Below are 26,991 nucleotides of genomic sequence, written 5' to 3'. Positions count from 1 at the left end.
CAACTTTCAATCACATCATTCGATTCAAAATGCCAAAGATCATAGAATTCAGCAGACATAAAAATCATAGTTTTGCGTCAGCAAGGCAACTCTCTAAGGGAAATCAGCAAACGAACTGGATACTCAGGACATAGTATTCAAGCTGTTGGAAGGAAATTTGAAGACTCAGGAAAGGTCAAGGACAAAAAAAAGGAATGGAAGGCCAAGAAAACTTTCAAAATCTGATGAGAAGTTTCTCAGAATTTGTTGTCTCAGAGACTGAAAGAAGTCCAGCAAGGACCTGGCTCAGCATGTGGCAGCTTCATTGGGATGCTAAGATGACCCTTTAACTGTCCGAAAAAGCATGATCAACAAAGGTCTTTGTGGAAGGATACCAGCCAAGAAACCACTTTTTCGGAAGCAGAACAAAGTGAAAAGATTAAGATATGCTAAAACTTACAACGATTGTAATGAAGATCAGTGGAAAAGAGTATTATGGACTGACGAACGCAAGTTTGAAATTTTTGGGTCCAGTCATCAACAATGTGTGAGAAGAAGAGTTGGATACTTGCTGCCTTCAGTAAAACATGGTGGAGGGTCTTTTCTGGTTTGAGGCTGAGAATTACAGAAAGGTTTTAATTCATCATGCCATTCCTTCTGAAAGCCCCTGATTGGGAATGGTTTTATTTTTCATTTATTTTGTTCTGAAAATTGTTTTTGTGTGTGTGTGTGTGTGTGTACATGTTTCCTATATTTTCTGTTTGCATCTTAATAAAGATAAAAACACATCCTAAAAACAATAAATATGCATGGTGATAAAAACTTTGCTAAAACAACAAATCTAATGGTGGCCTAACACTTTTTCATAGTACTGTATGTATGTGCATGGTGTGTGTGTGTCAGTGGGGATAGAGTCAGAGTACACAATGCAAGCAGTAGATCAAAAACCAAGAAAGCAGACACAAGCAATTGCTGGTAAGAATGACACAACAGAAAGTTACAAACTGGCACAAGGGAGAGCCAGAGCAGGACTTAAATAGGGGACGTATCAGATCAATCATCAGATCACTCAGGGCGGGGTAAGCAATCAAAGCACAGACGAACCAACACAAGGTGGAACTTGTGTATATAAAATAAAAAAACACACAAATAAAACACAAATCACGAAAACAAAAGCACACTAAGAAACAGGTGCACAGTGCCTTACCTAGATCATTAGAACTGTGAAAATGAACTAGCCATGGGGTAATGGCAATCCTGGCATATTTATACCTTACAAGGCAATCCCTCAGGTGTCTTTTTGTACAGCTTATGTAGAGCAACCTTCCACACATGGAAAAGACAGATGGCAAGTGGCAAAAGTAGTGTTACTGTTGATGAAATCACATTTTTTAAGCTTTGTTTATGTTTACATAGTTTTCAATATTATCACAGTGAGAACAACGCATACCTTTAAAGTACCAGCTGGTTTTATCAGCCATGTACCTTTTATATCAACTAACAGGTACTACACGTACACATACTATAAAAAAATACTGGGTCCAGCACTTTTTCTGTTAGCAGCCACAAGCTGCTGCATACACAAGACACTGGCACTCAGAAAAAAATTGTTACTTGGACACAGGCCCTAGGCCTGTCCCTGGGGTAGGGGCAAAGAAATAATAAGGGATCAGGAAACTGTTAATCAAAAGGATGTCATTCTCAATAATTTTTATAACTGGTAACCCACAGTGGAGAGGACTGAAATAACTCTCAGAGAAAGTATGCGTAAAAAGTTGCAGTCTTCAATGAGCAAAAAACAAGTTCATTAAACAGGGCAACAGTCACAAGAGGCAATTCAAGGCTTAGTCAGGGCTGAGTCAATCAACCAAGGTACTAGTATCCGTGGGCTCAGCAACAAACTCTAGTAGATGCTTGATGTAGTACACAGGACCCACATTAATAATCAAGGAACACTCTCAGCCTTGAAATGAGCTATATGAAAGGTCGGATGAATATTCATGAACCTGGGGAGCTGGAGACTGACAGTCACAGGATTAACCACTTTGGAAAACAGTAAATGCTAGTTTACAGGATTCCACACTTAGGGGAAGGTCCTGCAATAGCTAAACTCTCTGACAAAGGAGAGAATACCTGATGATGATCTGCCATCCTCTTACATCACTCCAAACACTTCAGTCGCATCTGCTGAGGCCCATTCCAAACTCGGCAACATCATGAATGAGACCCATGACGAAGAAAGAGAGAGAGATGTCCAACCAAGGTTGATGAGGCACTGGGAGAGGATACAGGACACCCAAAGGAGACCACTGAGAGAATGTTGTCCGTGCACATACAGGACAAGCCATTACATACTCCCCCCACCTCCTTCAATGAGTGGCACCATTCCTAAAGCACCACCTCCACACAGCCGTGGCTCAGGAGAGCAGTTGTCCACCAATAGGAAGGTTGGTGTTTCTATTGGTCCCTGCAGTCTAGATGTCCTTGAGAAAGACAATGCACCACAAATTGCTCCCAATGTCTGTTCTATCAGTGTGTGTCTTAATGTGAATGGTTGTTGCTGGTGGTTATTATATTATGAGTATACTGACTTTTATTATTATGCACTTTTGAGTGGTCAGTGATAGGAGCGCTAAGTAAGTACAGTCCATTTACCTTTACTTCCAGCAATTCTGTTTCCCAATGTTGTAATTCCTCTTGACAGGGTAGAGTTTCCTATACAGGAAGGCAGGGTGATGGAGCTTCTTATGCTCAGGAGAGTCTGGTGCATCCACTTCCACCTTAAACGGCAGACAGTTTAAGGTGAACTTGGTAAAGAGGGGAGCACCCTTCAGAAGTTCAAATGCTGAAGATATAAGAGGGAGGGTTTTCCTGTTTATAACGCTGATGTCGTCTCTGTAGTCTGTGCACAAGCAGAGAGTCTTGTCTCTTTTGGCAACAAAGAACCTGTCTTTAAGACATCCCTGAAGTTTGACTAGCTGATTTGTTTCATCTGGTTTGGTCATCATCTGGTCTGCATAACAATGAAAATGTATGGAGTGTTTCCTAATAATATCACCGATGGGGAGCATATAAAGGGTGGATAATATTGGCCCAAGGACAGAACCTTGAGGAACTCCATGACAGACGTTTGTGAGTGTGGACAATGTATCATTAACATGAACAAATTGAGATCGATCTGATAAATAGGACTGAAACCAGCTCAATGCAGTTCCTTTAATGCCAATTATGTGTTCCAATCTGTGTAATAAGATTGAATGGTCAATGGTGTCAAATGCAGCACTAAGGTCTAACAGTACAAGGACAGAGATAAATCCCTTGTCTGATGCCATTAGGAGGACATTTGTGACTTTGACCAATGCTGTTTCTGCGCTGTGATGTGCTCTAAAGCCAGACGGAAAATTCTCAAATAAGTTATTATTTTGAAGAAAGTCACAAAGCTGATTGGCGACTGTTCTTTCAAGGCTCTTGGAAATAAATGGAAGGTTAGATATTGGTTTATAATTGCTTAAAACCTCTGGGTCAAGTGTGTGTTTTTTAAGGTGAGGTTTGACAGATTGATGATGTCTCATAGACAGGTGCTAAGTAAGGGTAAAGCTTCTTTGAGTAGCTTAGTAAGGATGGGGTCTAAGAGGCATGTTTTGGCTTGGATGAATATATAAGTGAATGTAGCTGGTGAGGGTCAGTAGATAGATAGACAGATAATTAGTGGTAGGTCAGTACAAGCTGAGGTCAGTAGGTGTTGAATTTTGTCTCTAATATTTAAAATCTTGTCGTTAAAAAAGGTTATAAAGTCATTGCTGCTGAGTGTCACAGGGATACAAGGCTCGATAGCACTATGGCTCTCTGTCAGCCTGGCTACAGTGCTGAAGAGAAACCTGGGATTATGCTTGTTATCCTCAATTAATTTTGAGTATTAGGCTGTTCTGGCAGTCCGTAGGGCCTTCCTATATAATCTAAGACTGTCTTGCCAGATTGGGCGAGATTCATTAAGTTTGGAGGAATGCCATTTCCTCTCAAGTTTTTGCACATTTTAGATCAGTCCGCACCAGCTAATAGGGGCTGGCTAACTACAGTAGCTAAAGTGGCCTTGTAGCAGGTCAGAGGTCACCGCTTCTTCATAACACTCGACTTCCTAGACCGAGATGACTTTGTAGTCGTAGCAGCGGATCTGCAGCTCCAGATCTCCTTAATTCTACCAACATGCACTCCTTGGAGGCAACAGAGCCAGGGGGCTCGAGGGGGAGGCTCTCACATCACTGGGGCAGAGGTACCTGAGGCAGTTAAACAGCTCCCCAGGGTTGGATGAGATCCATCCAGAGAACCTCAAGACTCAAGACATGCCTCTGCAACATTGCATGCTCATTGGGGACAGTGCCCAAGTGCTGGAAAGAAGAGTCTGTCTGTTAGTTGAAACTCGGTTCCAAGAGGGACAATGTGGTTTTTGTCCTGGTCGTGGAACACTGGACCAGCTCTACAGCCTTGCAAGGATGCTGCCATTACCCAGCCAGTCCACATGTGTTTTGTGGACTTGGACAAGGCTTACAACTGAGTCCTTCAGTGCATCATGTGGGGGGTTCTTTTGGAGTATGGGGTGGTTGGCCAGTTTTTATGAGCCATCCAGTCTCTGTATTGCCGACATGAGAGCTTGTTTCGCATTGTTGGCAATAAGTCAAACTCATTTCCAGCTAGGGTTGGCCTCCGTCACAGCTGCCTTATGTCACCAGTTCTGTTCATAATTTTCAATAGAATTTTCAGGTTTGGTGGCCTTAGGATTCCATCTGTGCTTTTTGCTAATGATGTGGTCCTGTTGGCATCATCAAGCAGTGACCTCCAGTTTGCACTGGGACAGTTTGCAGCCAAGTGTGAAGCAGCTGGTATGAAGATCAGTGCCTCTGAATACAAGGCCATGGTTTTCAACCAGAAAAGGGTGGGATGAGATTGGAAGTTGGAGGAGAGTTGTTGCCCCGTGTGGAGGAGTTTAAGTATCTTGGGGTCTTGTTCATGAGTGAGGGTAAAATGGAGCAGGAGATTGACAGATGGATTGGAGCAGCATCTGTGCATCTGTGATGACTGTACCAGTCTCTTGTGGTGAAGGTAATGTTGAGCTGGACGGTGAAACTCTTGATTTACCAGTCAGTCTACTTTCCAACTCCCACCTATGGTCATGAACTGTGGGTAGTGACTGAAAGAGCAAGAACACAGATACAAGCGGCCGAAATGAGTTTCCTTCACAGGGTGGCCGGACTCAGCCTTAGAGATAGGGTGAGGAGCTTGGACATCCTGGAGGGGCTCAGAGTAGAGTACTGCTCAATTTAATTCAATTCAATTTAATTTAAAGTGCCAATTCATAACACAGTTACCTCAAGACACTACAGGTGTGTAAACAACACATGCAAAAACTTCCTTTTAACAGGCAGAAACCTCGAGCAGAACCAGACTCAGTGTAGACGACCTTCTGCTGTGACCGCCTGGGAGGGAGAGGGGGGAGAGGAGAGACAAATCTGCTGCTTCTTTGCATTGAGAGGAGCCATTTGAGGGGGTTCAGGCCTGGCTAAGATGCCTCCTGGACGTGTCCCTAGGGAGTTGTTTCAGGCTTGTCCATCCGGGAGTCCCAGGACATGATGGAGGGATTATAACTTGTCTGGTCTGGGAACACCTTGGTTGGGCTTCCCTGCTGAAGGCTGCTGCCCACACGACCCAGATTCAGATAAGCGGAGGAAGACAAGACAATTTTTAAATAGTTAAGCGGTGCTGGTTGTATAATCTCAGCTGGGAGGAAGGACCTGTGGTAGCGGTCCTTCACACACCTGGGGTGAGACATCCGGCCACCAAAGGAGCTGCCCAGTGTTGTTAGAGTCCTGTTCAGGGTGTGGGAATTGTTCTTCATCACTGGATCGAGGGGGGCTCCCTAGGACAGAGCTGGCCTTCCTGGTGATTTTGTATAGTCTCTTCCTGTCTGCAGTAGAGATGCTGCTGCCCCAGCAGAGCACTCCATAGAACAGGGCTGATGCTACCACAGAGTCAAAAATGTCCTAAGCAATGCCACCTGCACTCCAAAGGATCTCAGTCCTCAGTCTCCTTAGCAGGTACAGTCTCCTCTGGCCCTTCGTGTATAGTGCTGTGGTGTGTGCTCTGTTCACTGTGCTGTACAGGAGAAAGAAAGAGTGATGACAGAAGAAGGGAAGAAGAAGAGAAAGAGAAGGAAACATTTCACTGAGTAATTTGTCTGTTGACAGAGGTTAGAAAAGCTGTGTTAATACAGAATCTTTAATGGCAGTGTCTTTGATGTTGAGAAAGCATATCTATATGGTATGTAAAGAAGGATTGGTGATTCAATTATTCAAGATTCAAAATTAAAGAATCAAGACCTTTATTGTCATTGAACAGTTACCTGTACAATGAAATTAGATGGTGCAGCAACAGCAGTAATGCGGTCGATGTATCGGTCTGTCGTGGTGAAGAAGGAGCTAAGCCAAAAGGCGAGGATCTTGATTTGCCAGTCAATCTATGTTCTTACCCTCACCTATGGTCATGAACTTTGGGACCAAAAGAACAAGATCTCGGATACAAGCAACTGAAATGAGCTTCCTCCGCAGGGTGGCAGGGCGCACCCTTAGAGATAGGGTGAGGAGCTCTGTGACCCGGGAAGAGCTCGGAGCTCCTCCACATCAAGAGGAGCCAGTTGAGGTGGCTCAGGCATCGGTTTTGGATGCCTTCTAGGCGCCTCCCTTGGGAGGTGCTCGGGGCATGCCCCACCGATAGAAGGCACCCGAGCAAGACCCAGGACACGCTGGAGGGACTGTCACTTGACTGGCCTGGGAATGCCATAGGGTCCACCCGGAAACGCTGGAGGAAGTGTCCAGGGAAAGGATGGATGGATGGCCAAGTGCAAGTTGAAATTGTCAAGTGACAAGGTGAAAGTATCAAGTGAGGCATGATTGCTCAATCTCGTGTGACTGAACACCACTTGTCCCTCTAAGAAGTTGGACACCGACCAATTGCAATCCCCAATCCCTATTACGAATGGGGTTCAGCGGGTTACCCACTCCTCTCGGCGAAGGGTAGACACACGCTGATCCACTCAGTGTGGCGCGCGTGCAACCCCAGACATCACAGACCTGTTATTGCTCAATCTCGCGTGAGATTATATAGATATGATAAATAATAAACAACAAACAACAATAAATGGGCTACGTACAGAGGATAACAATGCAGCACGTTGAGGTAGGTATTGCAATCAACAACATGGCTAATTGAAAATCCGTATCACTGTTCCGGTGAATTTAAAATTCTGACTGCCCAAGGGAAGAAGCTGTTCTTTAGTTTGTTTGTTTTGCAACTGATGGATCTAAACCTCCTCCCAGAGGGCAGCATGTTGCACAGGTGGTGGTTAGGATGAAGGTGGTCTTTTATGATCGCCCTGGCTCTGGTGACACCTAGAGCTGGCGATGGCATCCAGGTAGGGGAGTGGACAACCAATCACTTTCTCTGCAGTTCTGATAACCCTCTGTAGTCTCTTCCTATTGGCCACTGTACAGCTAGCGTACTACCAGCGATGGTGTGCACCAGCACATTCTCAATTGTGGCCAGATAGAAAGAGACTAGAAGGTTGGTCTGCAGTCTGTTCCATCTCAGGACCGATCTGTGAGGAAGTTTTTGATCCAGGCACACATGGTGGGGGGGGGAGTCAAAGTGGACCAGCTTGGCTGTGAGGATATCCGGGTTGATGGTGTTAAAGGCCGAGCTCAAGTCAATGAAGAGCATCCTTAGGTCCTAGGATTCTGGGCAGCACAGACCTTAAGCAAACTTTGTTGAAATCCCCTGCGATGATGTGCACTCCCTCTGGGTATGTCTGCTGCTGTTCGATGATTGAGTCGTGTAGGTAGGCAAGGGCCAAGCTAATATTAGCATCTGGTTGTATGTAGACAGCGGTTATTAACACTACAGACAATTCTCTAGGCAGGTAGAATGGTCTGCACACGAGCAGATTGTGGCGATGATCTTATTGTTTGTACACCAGCCGTCATGTGTATAAATGCACAAACCTCCTCCTCTGCTTTTGCCTGTGTTAGCATTTCTGTTGCACCAAACAGAAATGTTGAGGAATTAGGGATTTCCTCCCGGAGCCACGTCTCTGTCACGGCCAGAGCACAACAGACGCGGACGAGTGGGTGTCTGGCGAGTAGCACATCCAGTTCGTTGATTTTGTTGATGACCGATGCAGTTTCCTGGTGCATTGATCAGGAAGACATCCGTCCACTCTGCATCAGCAGGTCTGAGGTGAAGAGGGTGGACAGTATTAAATACCTCGGTGTGACCATCACACGGGACCTGTCCTGGTCACTGCACATTCACAGGACTGTTAAGAAGGCCAGGCAGCGTCTGTTCCACCTCAGACGCCTCAGAGACTTCAGACTCCCCCTCAAGGTGCTCAGGAACTTTTACACCTGCACCACTGAGAGCATCTTGAGTGGGAGCATCACCACATGGATGGGCAGCTACACAAAGCAGGACCTCTCGGCCCTCAGCTGAGCGGACAATCAGAACAACTTTACCCAACCTGCAGGACATTTACATCAAACGATGCAGGTCGAGAGCTGAGAAGATCCTCAGGCAGCCCCATCACCCCGGACACTCACTCTTCTCCCTGTTGCCATCAGGCCGTCGGTTCCGCTGCCTAAGAACCAACACGGAGAGGATGAGGAAAAGCTTCTTCCCCCAGGCCATCCGTCTGCTCAACAGTGAGCATTAAACTGGACAATCCTACTCCCACCTGCACTACATGCACTACATGTAAATACTGCACATGTAAATACGGCACATTCTCACATTTTTAATTTTATTTTTAATAAGGTTTCTGTTTGACAATATTTAATTTAAAATTTTTACTTACCTATTTTTTGGTAGCAGGGACATAAAGAATTTCACTGCACATTGTACCATGTATGATTGTGTATGTGACAAATAAACCTATCTTGTATACTGGGGAGCGGAGGTTTGAATGGCTGCCCTGGCTAGCAGGCCTGACCGGCAGCCCCGCTTTAGTGTACGCTCCTTCCACTGCCTATGACACTTGGCAGAGCCGACAACAATCCACAGAGCGTCCGATGGTCTCGCTATCTCCAGGGGGATGTTGTTGATCCTCTTGTAATCACTTTTGATGGCAATCTGGGAGTTTTATCCAATGCAATCCCAGGTGGCTGTAGGTGAGTTTTGCTTTGCACTAGTCAGTAAAATAGCACATGAGGAGAGAGAAAAATACAAAAAGAGAGCACCTAAGTGGAGAGCCTGTAGCCGCTGTGTCTGTGTGCGCTGCCATCTTGCACTGCATTAAGATATGAGGTGTAAAATCAAAATGCAAACGAAATGGGGACTCAAAGAAGAACTTTTAATTCAGTATTTATTTATTTCATTTTAATCAATTACAGAATTTCTTGGAATTAAGAGATGGAATTACATGGCATTGCAGTCCATATCATAGTGAAACCCACCAAATTTACTCTGTGAAATATATTAAACAACACAACATTTCTCAAGTGCAACATGCCTTAACATCTTAAAGAAAGAAAAAAAAATCTGTGTTCATTATTGTTATTATGATTATTTATTTAGGATCTTTGCCATCCACCATTAAACAAAATATTGAAGAGGCCCCATCTTTTGCCAGACCAGGAAGAAGAACTTAACAGCCAGATAATCCAAAAGCAAGGAGCAATAAATTAGCATAAATTACCATTCCATAATTAAACCAGCTTGCAAAATGACAAAGAAATGTAAGCTAGATGTGTGTGCTTCATCTTGACAGTGCATTGTTAAAAGTGCTAATGAGCAAATTCTAACCAAATGAACTGTGGTTTTTAACTGATTGCAAATGAAAGCAACTGAACTGAAACCCGACCAAACACTGTAAAGTTCCACAATGTTGATTTCAAGTGAAGGTCATAAATCAGGCATCACTCTATTAACAGGTCATATGAGAGACTGTCAAATAGAGAGGATTGGAGAGGAAGAGAAATATGTATTCTGAACTTAAAAACTAACAAATCCTTCTCCGTCTCTTTTTTCTGTCTCACACTGTCATTGCACATCTGTATATTTCAGTGCGGAAAGGCTCTGCCAGGTCTCACTAAGCAGGAGCAGTGCTGTGCAACAATTGGGACATCCTGGGGTTTCCACAAATGCCAGCAATGTCCAAAAAAACTATGTAAGTACAGATATTTTTCTAAGAAAAAAAAACAAGACCTTTGCATATTCCAAAACATTTTTGGGTCTAAAGTTTTTGAGTGGCAGCACTCAGAAGTTATTTAATCTTCACTGACTCTTCACAGTTTGTGCTTTCTTTGTATAGGTGAGATTAAAAGTACAGCAGCAATATTCTGAGTTGCTTTAAATCACTTCACTGTTAAGATAAGATAAGATAAGATAATCCTTTATTAGTCCCATTATTGCGAAATTACAACGTTACAGCAGCAAACAGGATATAGAGGGTGCAAAGCATGCAAGAATAAGGGAAGGATGAGCATTCAAAAAACTTAGATTGTCTGTTAAATCGAGAGGCTCGTCTTTTGGCTCAGCTCTATCTTCACCACAACAGAGTGGTACAGCATCCATATCACAGCAGGTGCCACCCTGATCGGCCTTGTCAGTCTCCTGTTCCATTTTTCCTTCTTGCATCATCTGCAAAAAACAGTGCTGGAATCCTAAGGTTACCGAACATGACACTGTTCGCCACTTGGTTGCACCAAGAAATTCTGTCCAGAATTTTTTTTCCAGGGAAATTTCATATCAAACAGGTAATACTGATAACAGAAACCCAACACCATGAGCAACGACTTGGCTCGGAAAAGCTTTCTTTTAACAGACAGAAAACATCAACAAAAACCATAAGATGTTCTGACCCTTTAAATATTAATTTATTTTTACACTTAAGTGCATCAAAAACCTCACAAATACACTTTGGATCTTACAAAACATTTTACTAAAAAATATAGTTAAATTCAGATTATTGCAATGCCAAAAGGCTTGTAGTATACTAGTCAATGAAAATAATTTGTATTACTGGCTCTATTAATTAGCTATAATTTTATTATCAGAACAAATTAAATATCCCATTATCAGCCCCGATAAGTATTGTGCATCTCTGGGACTTCCAACGAGGCACAACAGTAAGTCTCACTTCAAGAAGCAGAGTCTAAGATTTTCAAGGCTATAAGGCACGTTTGTTACTGTTTTTTTACAGTTTTAACTTTATTGAATTATTATTTAACTTAGTCGCTCAGAGGTATTATCAGGTTAATATCACCAGAAAATACTCCATGCTTGCAGCTGTGGCCTGCACACAATGCCTCCCTGTACCACAGTAGCACCGCCGCTTCACCTGAGGCTTACGGCATGCACTCTCCTACAACAGATTTACACATTTAAAATCAAACTTCTCTCCATTCGAGGATGTTGCTCTTAGTGGCAGTCTCTCATCAATGAAGTTCGAACTCTTTGCTTTGAAGACAGAATTATCTTCCATAATTTCTGCCATGCAACAAAACTTCAGTGGCCTCAAGGGCACTGCAACAGACATGGAGCAGACTTTGTCTACATCCACCGATGACACTGTCACCCTGCAAACCAAAAGCTCTTCAAAATAACTGGACATACTAGAAAATAAATGTGAAGATTTGGAGTCCAGATCTCATTGCCTGACTTGAGAAGGAGCCACTGGTGGACAGAGCACATCGGACCCCAAGACCTTCTCCCAATCACCAACTTAATGCCATAGTGGCAAGGCTCCATTACTGTTCTGACTGTATAAGCATCCTCAGAAAAGCTAGAGAGCTATAGTGGATTAAGGTGCAGAACTTGACTATTTCTGTTCTTCCAGACCACATTGTCAAAACAGCATAGGCCTGTACCACTTTCAGTGATGTTCAGCACATATTGTGTGGGATGGAGGGGGTCAGGTTCAGGCTTCTTCATCTGGCTCGGCACACGACAAGACTTATCTAATCTGGACAATCTATTCAAAACGTGAACAGGTGGGGGTTAATCATGGGCTTTTGCTTAAGACTATGCTCCCTTCACAGAGTTACTCAGCCTCCTCCTGAGCGGCCACTGGGGGCTAGTTAGCTACTGTAGCTAGTGATTTAGTTTCCATTTTGCTGAGCTTCGCAAATAAGTGCTGCAAATAAGATACATTTATTACTTTCTAATCTTTCTAATTACGCTCTAATCTCACTAAAGGAGGCAGAGGAATAGCTAAACATGTGACACACTGAGCAAAAGAGAGCAGGAGAGTGGGAGAGAGAGAGAGAGAGAGAGGGAGAAGCCATCGTTGATCAATAAGCTAAGCTAGCTCGCAGAAATTAACTAATGCTAAGCAACCGCAAGATAAGGGAGAAAAACAGAAAGTATCCCATTTATTCCAGTATCTTAAAATCAGACATTGTGTCTCTTCACCTTTTGTTGCTTCTCTTTGTTCCCTGTCACCCAGCTATGGAAAGATCTTCTGACCCTAAAACCACATCAGAAATCACTCATATCTGAAATATATGGATAACTCATGGCTCTCAACGAATACCCTGTAACAAAAATGAGCTACGTGGAGTCAGGAGTCGGGAGTAGAAGTAAAGGCTATATTATGGAACCGAGCTGTGCAAAAATTACATTCTAGCACACCTTGTGCTAGACTACATTTTATAGAATTTAAAGTACTACATGGAGTTCATTTTTCAAAATCTTGCTTGTCTGGTATCTACCCTAACATTCCAGATCAACGTGATTGTTGTCAACATTTTCCTTGCAATTCACTTTTGCCCCATTATACAGAAATTGCTGACAATTTTTGGATGACATTTTTATAATTTTGTCTAAGGTTCTATATGTCCAAAATGGAAATGAACATGAAAAAATGAACCCTTAAATGACAGTGTTCTGTATCTGTGCTTTCCCTTCTTATACTACTGCCACACAATCCGATATATTGTTTTCACCACTCGTTTAGCAAGACAGTGTATCTTACTTTTATAGAAATCATCTAAAGCTTCTACTGCCTCCTAATGGCTCAGACATGTCATGTCTTTTCTCAAGCTAGAAAAGATCCATTTTTTTGCTTAAAGGCAGCTCAGTTTTTTAAAAAATTCATAAATTTGTTTTATTACTCTACCGACTCTACCTGCTGACTAATCTTTTTTATTGTGTGTGTTTGTTTTGCTGCATTTATTTATTTAATTCATAATTATTGTAACTGCATTGTGACCCCTCTGTATGTGCCATTTTGGTTGTACTTACGTTTAGTTCTATGTGCTGGGACATTGTTCTTACTGTGAGGGGGCAGGAGTGGCCAGTATTCTCTGCTTTATAAAACTGTCATTGCTCCCAACTCCCCAATAAAAAGTTTTTGGAAAAAATATTATGCATCTCTATTTGTAAGGGGGAACCTGAGCATAGCAAAACTCCCCTTTGTCCCCACTCCAATGATGACTAGCAAAGCAGATGCAGTCCAAAAGAAAGTAGATTTATTTCTTTTTATTAATAATAAAAAAAAAAGGCAACAGCATGAGAGTAAGAAACCTGTCTTGTAATAATCTAACTTTCCTTGCTCACAAATAAATCAAGAGAAAACCCATAACCAAACGGCATAACTGGAAATAGGAGAAAACAGAGAATTAAACAATAAAGGGCTTCGCATGCCTTCAGATTCTTCAACTTCTTGTTTGGTCAGGACTATTTACAATATGTTCACAAAAAAATATCCTCTAAACGATCTGATCCACCATCAGTCATCACCACAGCAGAAGTCAGGATCAGCATGGTCAGGTTGAGAGCCAGGGAGAAAAGGGGCCATCTGCTGACACGGACAATGTCATGTTGAAGGAGTTCCCTTTAGTTCCCCTCTGATCAGCAGCCGTTTCCTGCAACTCAGAAATAGGGCTAAAAAACACAACAGAAAAGACAGTGCCACCTCCAGGCAGCCAGGAGAACAAAAACAGCTTATAGAACATTGCAATAAAAATTATGACTTAATTGTTATGGCTCAGGACCATCACAAATCTATTCATTTATGATTGTTTACATGTAACCATTCATTAAATGTTCGAATGAAATGACTAAAATGTTTGCTACCTTCTGTTTCTTTTATTCTCTGCATTCTTCATTAGCTATCCCTCTGATTGGTTGCCCCCAGGGTTACAAGAGAATCAACAGTTCTCTTTGCCAAGGTAAGAGTTTTGTATTTAGCCATATTAGCAACAGTACCTGAAGAACTATGAGGGAAATTGCTGCAAATTTGGCACAGAAAAGCTTGGTACCCAGAAGTGGAACACTGGTGATTCCTGACTTTTCCTTCAGTGTTGTCATCAGGTCAAAAATAAGTTTTTGGTGTTAATCTGAGGCCAACTTTCAACAACTGTCATGAAAAGACAACAAGACAAGACAACTTTATTTGTATAGCCCATTTTTACAAGCGGTTTGTCTCAAAGGGCTTTACATAATATCACAGCAACATCCTCTGCCCTTCGACCCTCACATCGACTAAGGAAAAACTCCCAGAAAAACCTTTAACAGGAAAAAAATGGAAGAAACCTCAGGGTGAGCAACAGAGGAGGGATCCCTCACCCAGGACGGGCAGACATGCAATGTGTGTTGTACAGGCAGGAAAGCAGTTAACAACATGAAATAGGGGATAGATGGGGAATGTTCAATCAGGGGAGACCTGATGGAGGCAGCTCCTGGTGGCCGGGCTGGGCCGTAAACAGGGAAAGCAGGTGAAGGTTGGTGCTGGTGGATGGAGCTCTGGAGAAATCTGTGAAGACACAGAGAGAGTGCAAGACACCAAGGCCAGACTACACAGTATAACAGATAAAGATGGAACAGCAAATATGTAGTAGGAGAGGAGAGAAGAGGAGAGGAGATGGCTCCCTTCATACAGTGTGCATGCGTCGATACGTGTGCAGCCTGTTACAGACGCTCCCGATCTTTTTCACTGTTTTCTACTGTTTTTATTATATTCTCGCGACTCCTTTTACTTTCTTTTACTCTGGGGTTTTCTAGGCTTATGACTAGGAAGTTTAAGCCGTGTCTCCCCTCTATCGTCATGGGAAATGTGAGGTCACTCGGGAATAAGATGGACGAACTGACGGCACTGTCGCAGAGTCAGAGGGAATACCGGGAGTGCAGTTTGATGTGCTTTACAGAGACATGGCTGCACCAGGACATACCTCACGACAGTGTGACAGTAACGGGCTTCCATACGGTCCGTGCGGACAGAGACTGCGCTACCAGCGGTAAGCACAAAGAGGGGGGGCTTGCCGTGCTCGTTAACAACCGGTGGTGTAATCCAGCTCACATCACGGTGAAGGAGCGCATCTGCAGCCCGGATGTGGAACTGTGTGCCTTTGGACTACGTCCATATTACTTGCCCAGGGAGTTTTCACATGTTGTCATGGTAACTGTTTATGTTCCCCCCTCTGCAAACCCCAGCAGGACATGTGACACTATTCACTCTGCAATAGCCCGGATACAGACTCAGCACCCGAGTCCATTCATTGCAATCTCGGGTGATTTCAACCATACTAACCTGGACAAAACACTCCCCACTTTCACTCAGTTGAAAGTTGTGAACTGTCCTACCAGAGAGGGAAGAACAATAGATCTGCTGTATGCTAATGCAAAGGATTGTTACAGCTCTTCCCCCCTCCCCCCACTAGGCAGGTCAGATCACAACCTGATCCACCTCTCCCCCTGCTATGTGCCTCTCGTAAAGCGTCTGCCTGCAACTTCAAGGACTGTGAGGAGATGGACAGACGAGGCCAATGAGACACTCCAGGGCTGTTTTGAGGTCCAGACTGGCAGGCACTCTGTGAGCCCTACGGCCAGGACATTGATGGGCTCACTGAGTGCATCACTGCCTACATAAACTTCTGTGTGGACACCATTGTCCCAACCACAACGGTAAAGTGTTACCCCAACAACAAGCCGTGGGTAACCAAGGACATCAAAGCCATCCTCAACAACAAGAAGAGGGCTTTCAGAGCAGGCAATAGGGAGGAGGTGAGAGCTATTGAGCGCACCCTGAGAATAAAGATCAGGGAGGCAAAGGAGAGGTACCGGAGGAAGCTGGAGTGGAAACTCCAGCAGAACAACACGAGAGAGGTGTGGAGTGGCATGAGGACCATCACAGGTTACGGGCCAAACAGCGGAGGAGTTGATGGTGGTGTGGAACGGGCGAATGAGCTGAATCAGTTCTTTAACAGATTCGACACAGGGACCCCAATTCACACTTCAAACAACTCCTCAGCAGTACGGTTGCAGCAACCAGCCACTCCAGCCTCTCTCCCTCCCCCCACATTCCATCTGGATGGCCTCGCTCACACCTCGTCCCCAGAAGCCTGGGTGGACCACTCTCACCTGGGTACCACAAGCACTCCTCCCCCACCCATCACCTCAACGATGACCTTCACAGCTGACCAGGTGAGAAGACAGCTGCAGAGACTCCGTGCAGGCAAAGCTGCAGGCCCAGATGGTGTGAGCCCCAGGGTCCTGAAAGCCTGTGCCCCCCAGCTAAGCGGAGTACTCCATCATGTCTTCAACCTGAGTCTGAGTCTTCAGAGGGTCCCCGTGGTGTGGAAGACGTCATGCCTCGTTCCTGTCCCGAAGACGCCGCGTCCCAGGGACCCCAAGGACTACAGGCCTGTGGCCCTGACGTCACACATCATGAAGACCCTGGAAAGACTCGTCCTAAAACAGCTGCAGCCCATGGTCCAACCATTTCAGGATCCCCCTTCAGTTCGCCTACCAGCCATGGACGATGCCATCATCTTCCTGCTGAACAGAGTCTACAATCACCTGGACAAGCCGGCAAGCACTGTGAGAATCACGTTCTTCGATTTCTCGAGTGCGTTTGACACCATCAGGCCGGCTCTGCTGGCTGAGAAGCTGACAGCGATGCAGGTGGATGCCCCACTGGTGTCCTGGATCGCAGACTATCTGACGGGCAGACCGCAGTATGTACGCCTGAAGTGCTGCCTGTCAGATGAAGTGATCAGCAACACCGGGGCTCCACAGGGGAATGTCCTCTCTCCCTTCCTCTTCACGATCTACACCACAGACTTTACGCACTGCCATCTTCAGAAATTTTCTGATGACTCTGCAGTGGTTGGGTGTATTACTTGGGGGGATGAGAAAGAGTACAGGACGGTAGTGGACAACTTTGTCACATGGAGAGAGAAAAACCACCTACAGCTCAATGTGACAAAGACCAAGGAACTGGTGGTGGACCTGAGGAGGACTAAGGCTCCAGTGACCCCTATCAACATCAAAGGGGACACTGTGGAGGTGGTGGAGGAATACAAATACCTGGGGGTGTACTTAGACCACAAACTGGACTGGTGCAAGAACGTGGACATGGTCTACAGAAAGGGCCAGAGCCGCCTCTACTTTCTGAGGCTGTTGTCCAAAATAAGAACTATACTGGACTTTCCCTCTCACCCTCTCCACAATATGCTGATCGGCTACAGGAGCTCGTTCTACACATGTACATACCTGCATTTTAAATTTTTCTTAAAAAATTTTAATACAGTTTTTGTAAATACCTGTACTTTTTGAGATTTTAGTTTTTGTTTATAAAAACCTATCTTTATTGTTTATCCTGTTTTTTATACTTCGCACTTTTCTCCTTTCTTGGTCGGGAATACTGCATGTGCAATGTCTGTAAGAACAAGAATTTCCCTCCAGGGATAAATAAAGGAATTCTGATTCTGATTCTGATTCTGTATCCTGATGTGTCCCCCAGCAGTCTAAGTCTATGGCAGCATAAAAATAAAATGTTTCAGAGTTACCTGAGCCGGCCCTAACTAAAAGCTCTGTCATAGATCATGCTCTGTCAAACATCATGCATATCATGTTTATAGCCTGGACTTAAAAGTGGAGAGAGTGTCTGCCTCTCTGACCAATGGAGAGAGTTGGTTCCACAGTAGTGGAGCACGGTAGCTGAAGGCTCTATCTCCCAGTCTGTTTTTAGAGATACTGGGAACCACTAGCAGACCTGCATTCTTGGAGCGAAGTGTACTGGGGCAATAAGGAGCAATGAGGTCCTTGAGATAGGACCTCATTATCTCGTTATTGAGAGCCTTGAGAGAGAGTGAGTGGGGAGCAGGAGCTGTGCCATTCCAGTCTTTTAACCACACAGAAATGTTATTTAAATTCGCAGCCCACTAGTAAGTGCAGGGAGTGCCAAGATTTGGAATTGAATATCCCCCTATACCATAAGTCTTTTCATAAATTAATTTCTTATGGGGACTGATTTATTATGCCATAAGAAGAATGAAACCATCCGGTCGAATGCTTTAAAAAATGATTGTGGTAAAAGAGTAAGAATCATTTGAAATGAATATAAAAAATTAGAAAATTGAGAAATTTAAAAATTTCTCATTCCCATTCCCACACAAGAACATACTGATTGCAGCGGCTCATATTGCTAACTTGTAGTCAGCCAGTCATCTGTCCTTTTTTGGCCTTGTGCTATTATTGGTTAGGCACATATTTTTTTACAGGCTAGAAGACATACTACACCGGCTTCACGCATGCTTATGACAAATACATACAGATTTAGAACAACCTGGACCATAGTGATCTAAATTTACTAAATTTAAAATTTGTGTGAAATCATATGTCTTTAATCAAGTGTTTCTCAGTCCTGGTCTTGAGACCCCCTGCCCTACATGTCAAGCTGATCATTTGCATCATCATCATCATCACCATCATTATTATTATTACCATTTTCCAAGTGCTTGCTCCTGGGGGAACGCTATATATTATGGTCTAGCGTGTCATGAGATAACCTTTGTTGTGATTGGGTGCTGTATAAATAGACTGAATTGTTCTCACAGATTTTACATGTTAAAACTCAAAAAAATTACAATTTACAAATTTCTGATATATACAGTATATATATAGATCTCTCTCTCTTTCTCTCTCTCTCTCTATATATATATGTATATATGTGTATGTGTGTGTCTGTATATATATATATATACAGTAGGCAGGTGCATAAATTTGGGCACCACAACAGAAAAATGACATCAATATTTCGTAGATCCTCCTTTTGCAGAAATAACAGCCTCTAAACGCTTCCTATAGCTTCCAATGAGGGTCTGGAGTCTGGTTGAAGGTATTTTTGACCATTCTTCTTTACAAAAAATCTCCAGTTCAGTCAGGTTTGATGGTTTCCGAGCATGGACAGCCCGCTTTAAATCACACCACAGATTTTCAATAATGTTCATGTCTGGGGACTGAGATGGCCATTCCAGAACGTTGTAGTTGTTCCTCTGCATGAATGGCTTTGTAGAGTTTGAGCAGTGTTTGGGGTCGTTGTCTTGTTGAAGTATCCAGCCCCGGCGCAACTTCAACTTTGTCACTGATTCTTGAACATTGTTGGCAAGAATCTGCTGATACTGACTGGAATCCATGCGACCTTCAACTTTTACAAGATTGCCAGTACCTGCACTGGTCACACAGCCCCACAGCATGATGGAACCACCACCAAATTTTACTGTGGGTAGCAAGTGTTTGTCTTGGAATGCTGTGTTCTTCTTCCGCCATGCATACCGCCCCTTGTTATGTCCAAATAACTCAATTTTACATTCATCAGTCCACAGCACCTTATTCCAAAAGGAAGCTGGCTTGTCCAAATGTGCTTTAGCATACCTCAAGCGACTCTGTTTGTGGCATGTGCGTAGAAAAGGCTTCCGCCGCATTACTCTCCCATACAGCATCTCCTTGTGCAAAGTGCGCTGAATAGTTGAACGATGCACAGTGACACCATCTGCAGCAAGATCATGTTGTAGGTCTTTGGAGCTGGTCTGTGGGTTGAGTTTGACCGTTCTCACCATTCCTCGCCTCTGCTTATCAGAGATTTTTCTTGGCCTGCCACTCCGGGCCTTAACTAGGACTGTGCCTGTGGTCTTCCATTTCCTCACTATGTTCCTCACAGTGGAAACTGACAGCTTAAATCTCTGAGCCAGCTTTTTGTATCCTTCCCCTAAACCATGATGTTGGACAATCTTTGTTTTCAGGTCATTTGAGAGTTGTTTTGAGGCTCCCATGTTGCCACTCCTCAGAGAAGATGCAAAAGGGAGAACAACTTGCTACTGGCCACCTGAAATACCCTTTCTCATGATCGGATTCACCTGTGTATGTAGGTCAAGGGTCAATGAGCTTACCAAACAAACTTTGTGTTCCAATAATTAGTGCTAAAGGTACTCAAATCAATAAAACAACAAGGGTGCCCAAATTTATGCACCTGCCTAATGTTGTTTAAGTAATTGTTGAACACTTTCTGTTAATCCTATAAACTTCATTTCACTTCTGAAATATCACTGTGTTTGTCTGCTATATGATATATTTAACTGAAATTGCTGATCCGAACAACCAATGATTTATAAAGGAAAATCCTGAGAATGATCAGGGGTGCCCAAACTTTTTCATACCACTGTATATATATAGACATACAGATATAGATATGCAGATATAAACATCTGATATGCCACAAATAGCAATATTGGTCGAGCCACCACTTTGGCCCAGAATGAAATCTTAAGAATTCTTTGTTGGATAGTCATGAAATTTGGTACATTGTTCCAAGCATAAATCCCACTGAAGTCATGTAATTTTGGTGATAAAAACTTAACTTTATAACCAAATACCTATGCATGATATTCTTTAAATGGGCAGAGAGATTGCAGAGTGAACCAAAACATTAAAGTTGAAAACTGCAAAGCAAAACAATAAGGCTAAGTGCTGGGTGATTATTCTCTATGATTTCATCAAGATTATCAACCTGCTTGACAATACACATAGTCACTTCTTGCACTGTTAATGGGACTGTTTTGAGTGATGATTACATTTGGTATATTTAGGACAGCAGGTTATGGTGTATGTGGGATTCCATGAAAATATACTGTGTGTGTTCATTGTTATAAAGAGACATATCACCTAGTGCATCACTGATATTTTTATAGTCTTTAGACAGCAGTGCAGCCCTTTGGCACAGAGAAATAGATTATATCAGGCTTTGGATGCACACATAATACTGCTTAGATGGATCAATTGGTTGGTTGGCTGGTTTGGTTCTTTTCATGAATTTTCATAGTTATTTTCGTGGAACTAACAATTGTGCACTACATTAAGGTTAATAAACAGAGGCTGACAAAAACAAACAAAAATATTTAAGGGATGAAGGTTATTTTCAGTCATGGCTTCAACACATAGAGTTGCATTTTGCATAGCATGCCACTCTCCTTTTTGCAGCCTGTATTCTTGCTTCTCTCTCTACTTTCTATCCTCTGGCATGCTTTTTACATGCTATTTCAGTAAGCAAAATTCACTCTTTTGACACTGACCTGTCAAAATGACAATTGACAATGACACTGACAATGACACCACGTACATTAGTTGTTGTTGTTGTTCTTATTGTAAGAATTGTTATAAAACAACAAAAGTTGAATTAAGAATTGTTAGAAATGATGAACTCACATGTAGATATTTATATAAATAATGCTGTCTTATATCTTGCAATATTAAGAAATTCATTGAAAAATCTCTGGATTTAATGTATTTTTCTTTTTTTGTTGAGTTGCAGATTTAGATGAGTGCCAGCTACATGGTATGTGTCTGAACGGAAACTGTATGAACACGATTGGCAGCTACAGGTGCATGTGTAAACCCGGCTATGTCCCTGACTCCACATTCACCACTTGCATATGTAAGTCCTGCAATTTTACGGTCTATCACAGTTACTTTCACTCTTTTCCAAACCTGAAAGATCCAACATAGATGCATATATAGTCAAACTGAACAAAATGAGTGTTTTGTGTTTGTGTGCTGGTTTCTGATGTACCAATTTGTTCACATGAAAGCTTTCCAACAATGAGTTGATATTTGCTATCACTTCATGACAGAAGACACGGTAAATATACTGGTAAGTTTCAGTGTTTCCACATATCACCTGCTCCAAAGAACAAACATAGCAAGATGTGCTAGAAAATCCAGCTAAAGGTCAAGTGCGTATTTGATGATAAGATGTTAATGAAAGAATGGTATTTATTTTGTAATTTCCCCCTCCTCCCCAAACGACGTAATGATTTACCTTGTGGGGACTTGCATTTTGTCCCCATAAGTAATGTGGGTCCTCACAATGTGACTGTGTAAACAGATTTTTGTCCCTATAAGTCTTTACTGTCTCTCTCTCTCTCTCACTCTCACTCTCTCTCTCACACACAGTGTTGTTTCCATCACTTTTGGGGACATTGCATACATGCCCCTTCCATGTACTGAAAGGAACAGCATATAGCAAAACCCAACATATCCCATGTCTCTCATGATCATTATTTTGTTTAGCCTTGGCTTGCGCTGAATAAATGCTTACCTGGTTATGCAGTGCTGCAGTATTTCTATCTGCATACATGTTTGTGTGCAAGATATAGCCCTTATATTGTATCTTTATGTCAAACTCAATTTCATTCAAGACCACATTAGCATTATGGTTGCCCTCAAAGGGCTGGTTATAACTGCAAGACTACATATACTAGTATCCATCAACTTCTCCCAGGGTAATTTAATTTTACTCCTGAACTTCTCTGCCGTTGTCATCCCACGAAGTGCTTCTCATTAACAGACAAGCCTACATGCGCTTTATCAATAATGGCAAACGAAAAAGCTTCTTCTTCATAGCTAGATATGTCAACAGATTTCCTGCTAGTACCCTGACTCAGTCTCTGATTTGTTTCTTGACAAGCTGACATTCTTAAAAGCCTGTTTCTGGTCAGGACACACCTGCTCACATGCCTTCAGTGTGCACTGCTTCACCTTCTGAAAAACTCTTTGAAGTTTGGGTGATTTCTTCAGCAACAATAAAGCTGGATTTCACTGCTGTATCATTTTTTTGCTGTAACTTTTGCAAACATATTGTTGTGCACTAGTAGGAGCAATTTGGTTATTGGCAGAATAATCAATGATTATGGGGGATAATCATTAAAGCAAAAATCAGTGTATGCTTTATACACATAAAAATCGGGTCACCACCCTGTCACCAGGGACCAATAGCCAAATTAATAAATAGGAAATAACAGTCTCTTAAAATTATGAAGGATGATTCCGAGCACTGACTGTCATGAATTCAGCTGTTATTACAAGTACATACACAATAACCACAGACAACAACAGGTTAAACTATAACAGGATTTATTAACCAGCAACAACCATCCATAGATAAGTATCACTTTATAATAAATACCATTATAATCTAAGTTTATCAACACACATTAACTATTAACTAAAGATAACACAGGTACAGCAGCAGGAGTATATCTATACATAGGTATACATATATACAGGTGTGTATGTGTGTGTGTGTGTGTGTGAGAGAGAGCGAGAGAGAGAGAGAGATAGCGGTGGAGACCTGGATGGCAGAGGGATGACGCTGGGGGCGTGTCCCTCGAAGCCAAGATGGCGGGTCGTTGCGTGAGTGACATCAGCAAGACCAAGATGGCGATAGAGTGGCACGCAGGACGTGCAGCTCAGAGCCAAGATGGCGATTGCCCACATAATGTGGCTGACGTGGCAAACAAACACTACAAAGGCAAAGATCCTCGAGCGTCACGTGTCTCGCGAGGAGATTCGTGATCGCGTGCTCGGACTCATGCCCATGTAAAAATGTGTGAGAGAGATAAGGATAGAAGAGGAACTTCAAGAATTAAGAACCCAGCAAAGATCACCAGTTCTTTTGAGTCTCACACTATCACCACACAATAGCGGAGTCAGTGAACCGAAGTTTATCTGATCAGATATTGGTCTTTTAACCAGTGATGCGCAAGCTCACGGAACTGATGGATTTGGATGATCGGTAACAAAAATTAAATGAGTGCGGCACTTACAAGCGAAAGTCACACATTAGCAACTCTATCTTAATAATGCCGGTAACAAAAATTAAATGATTGCAGCACTTACAAGCGAGAGTCACACGTTAGCAACTCTATCTTAATGCTGGTAACAAAAATTAAATGATATCAGCACATTTAAGTTAAAAGAAAATCATGTGTAAATAACCCTACTTTACACTATGTCCTAGGAATTTACGACTAGGTGTACGTCATGGGTGAGGGTCTCTAACGGTTTGTCACTCTAGCTCAGGTCTCTTCGGTTACATGTAGACCTCTCTATTGTTCTCCAGAGCACATGACCAGAGATCTCAACAACATTCTGCTGAGAATGTGGGCTGCTTTTTAATTCTTGGACATTCTGTTCCTTTTCTCGGTGGCTAAGGTTAGCATAGGTCCATGTTAATGTCAACAACACGCATCTTGAAAAAAGTTCTTTATTTCTACATTCACTTATAGATACAAAACAAAGATGTAGCTCTATCAGTAGTTCGTGGTTTGTGGTTGAAACACTGCTTGCCGCTTCCACTGTGTCTGCCTATATCACAAACAGAGGTATTCCCAATTACTCAATCAGAGACGTCACACGCAGCAGGCCAGACAGAACACCAGAAATCACCGGCACAATACATTATATTGCATCAAAATAAGATCTACACCATTCTTTCATGAACATAAATATTGAAAACATGAAAGTTCACAAACGGCTCCAACACACAGGCCCCGCATTGACCATAACATGGCGATTCATCAACAGAAATATTCATAAGGACTACAGCTACTTTAAAGGACTGGGGTACATAGCCTGTTATTAGGGACAGATTGATGATGTCTAATAGACAGGTGCTAAGTAAGGGTAAAGCTTCTTTGAGTAGCTTAGTAGAGAGGGGTCTAAGAGGCATGTTGTTGGCTTGGATGAATATATAAGTGAATATAGCTGATGATTCAAGGAGCTTTATTGTCATTTCACACATGTAGACACATGAGGTGGAACGAAGGAATGGAGGCCCTTTTCCTGCATCTGGAGGTGTAAATGTCCGTGGTTGTGGATAGGCTGATGCAGAGGTTGTTTTCTCTGCACCAACCCTCCAGGTGTTCCACCTCCTGCCTGTAGTCTGACTCATCAGGAAGTGATGAGAGTCAATAGGAGAAAAGCAGTCAAGATGATTATCTGTTTCTACTGTTGCTTCTAAGGTTCCAGTGTTTGAATGTCGATCAGTACCAGCTGAGGTCAGTAGGTGTTGAATTTTGTCTCTAATGTTTAAAATCTTGTCTTTAAAAAAGGTTATAAAGTCATTGCTGCTAAGGGTCACAGGGATACAAGGCTCGATAGCACTATGGCTCTCTGTCAGCCTGGTTACAGTGCTGTAGAGAAACCTGGGATTATGCTTGTTATCCTCAATTAATTTTGAGTAATAGGCTGTTCTGGCAGTCCGTAGGGCCTTCCTATATGATCTAAGACTGTCTTGCCAGATTGAGTGTAATTCAGTAAGTTTGGAGGAACGCCATTTCCTCTCAAGTTTTTGCGCATTTTGCTTTAATTTGCAAACCTCTGTATTATACCAGGGTGCAAGTCCCTTTTGCTTAATGCTATCGTCTATCATTGTGCTTAATGAGCTTGCAGCACTGTCCACAGAATGGTTAATTTGAGAGGGATTGTTGTAATGTTCACTAGTATCAGGACATGATACTGAAGTAAATGACAATAGAACTGCTTCTTTAAATTTAGCCACAGCCCTATCAGATGGGTATCTAGTGTAGGAGTTTTTTATTGGAGGTATGAAGTCAAATAGTACAAATTCAAAAGTTATTAAACAATGGTCAGATAGAAGAGCATACACTTTTGTTCAAAGACTATTAAATGTTCTACTTCAGTGCCATATGTCAGAACAAGGTGAAAACTGTGATTGAAGCAATGAGTGGGTTTGACAGAAGCCGATTGAATTTAGAGAGATAAATGCTGCTCAAAGGCTATCATTACCATCGTCCACGTGGATGTTGAAATCTCATAATAATTACCTTATGAGTTTTAAGGACGAGACTCGATAGGGACTCCAGAAGTAGGCGCAGTCGGGTGTCATTACTGCCGACATGTATTACTATTTTACTGTATTTACGCTTATCCTTAGCCAGCAGTTTTAGATAAGATTCAACGTTGCCTGGTCTGGCCCCAGGAATGCATTTGACTATGGTCGCTGGTGTCACTAACTTCACGTTTCTGACTACAGAGCTGCCAATTACCAGAGTTGGTTTCTCAGCGGGTGTGTCGCTGAGTGGGGAGAACTTGGTGGAAACATGAAGAGGTTGGGGGTGAACCGTGGGCTTGTGCTTAGGACTATGCTTCCTCTGTACAGTCACCCAGCCTCCCGGGTTTCCCGGCTGCTTGGAGGCTACCGGGGGCAACTGAGTGTCATCAGCATAACAATGAAGGTTTATGCCATCTTTCTGAATAATATTTCCTAGAGGGAGCATGTATAAGGTGAACAGGATCGGCCCAAGCACTGAACCCTGTGGGACACCAAGGTTAACCCTTATATGTGAAGAGGAAATATCATTAACATGAACAAAGTGAAATCTATCTGATAAATATGATGATTTCAAGAATTTTAGACAAAAATGGGAGGTTGGGTATTGCCTTAGGGACCATTCTTTTATGTCCTCTTCACATGGCATGTTTTATGGGTTTGCAGGTATGACGTGTAAAAACATCTGGAAGTTCTATAAAGTCTTCAAGAATTTCCTTGAGATTCCTGTTAAAGGTTTTTCTGGGAGTTTTTCCTTAGTTGATGTGAGGTTCGAAGGGCAGAGGATGTTGCTGTGATGTTATGTAAAGCCCTTTGAGACAAACTGCTTGTAAAAATGGGCTATACAAATAAAGTTGTCTTGTCTTGTCTTGTCACATGAGCGGCATGTCAGACATTTCTTGCATGTCTTACTTAGATGTCCTTTAATCAAACAAGCAAAACAAAATCCATGTTTCTTGAGAAACTCAACTTTCTGTTCATGATTAATATTTGACAATGCATGGCAAGACTCCATCTGATGATTTCCTTTGCAGTAAAACATGGTTTAACAAAAGCATCTT

General features: G+C 42.7%; 1 protein-coding gene across 5 annotated transcripts in view; it reads left to right on the top strand.

Moving 5' to 3' along the window:
- Positions 1 to 26,991, top strand: part of ltbp1 (latent transforming growth factor beta binding protein 1) — a 191,333-nt gene that overhangs the window by 76,538 nt on the left and 87,804 nt on the right. For all 5 annotated transcript variants that reach the window (XM_046401529.1, XM_046401527.1, XM_046401528.1 and 2 more), the window contains 3 exons: positions 10,084 to 10,186; positions 14,133 to 14,192; positions 21,611 to 21,733. In XM_046401529.1, the coding sequence (XP_046257485.1) occupies positions 10,084 to 10,186; positions 14,133 to 14,192; positions 21,611 to 21,733 (286 nt within the window). The remainder of the gene's footprint in view (positions 1 to 10,083; positions 10,187 to 14,132; positions 14,193 to 21,610; positions 21,734 to 26,991) is intronic.

This window comes from Scatophagus argus, chromosome 10 (assembly GCF_020382885.2).
Source record: "Scatophagus argus isolate fScaArg1 chromosome 10, fScaArg1.pri, whole genome shotgun sequence".
Classification (NCBI taxonomy): Eukaryota; Metazoa; Chordata; class Actinopteri; family Scatophagidae; genus Scatophagus; species Scatophagus argus.
This window is presented reverse-complemented; position numbering and strand designations above follow the sequence as displayed.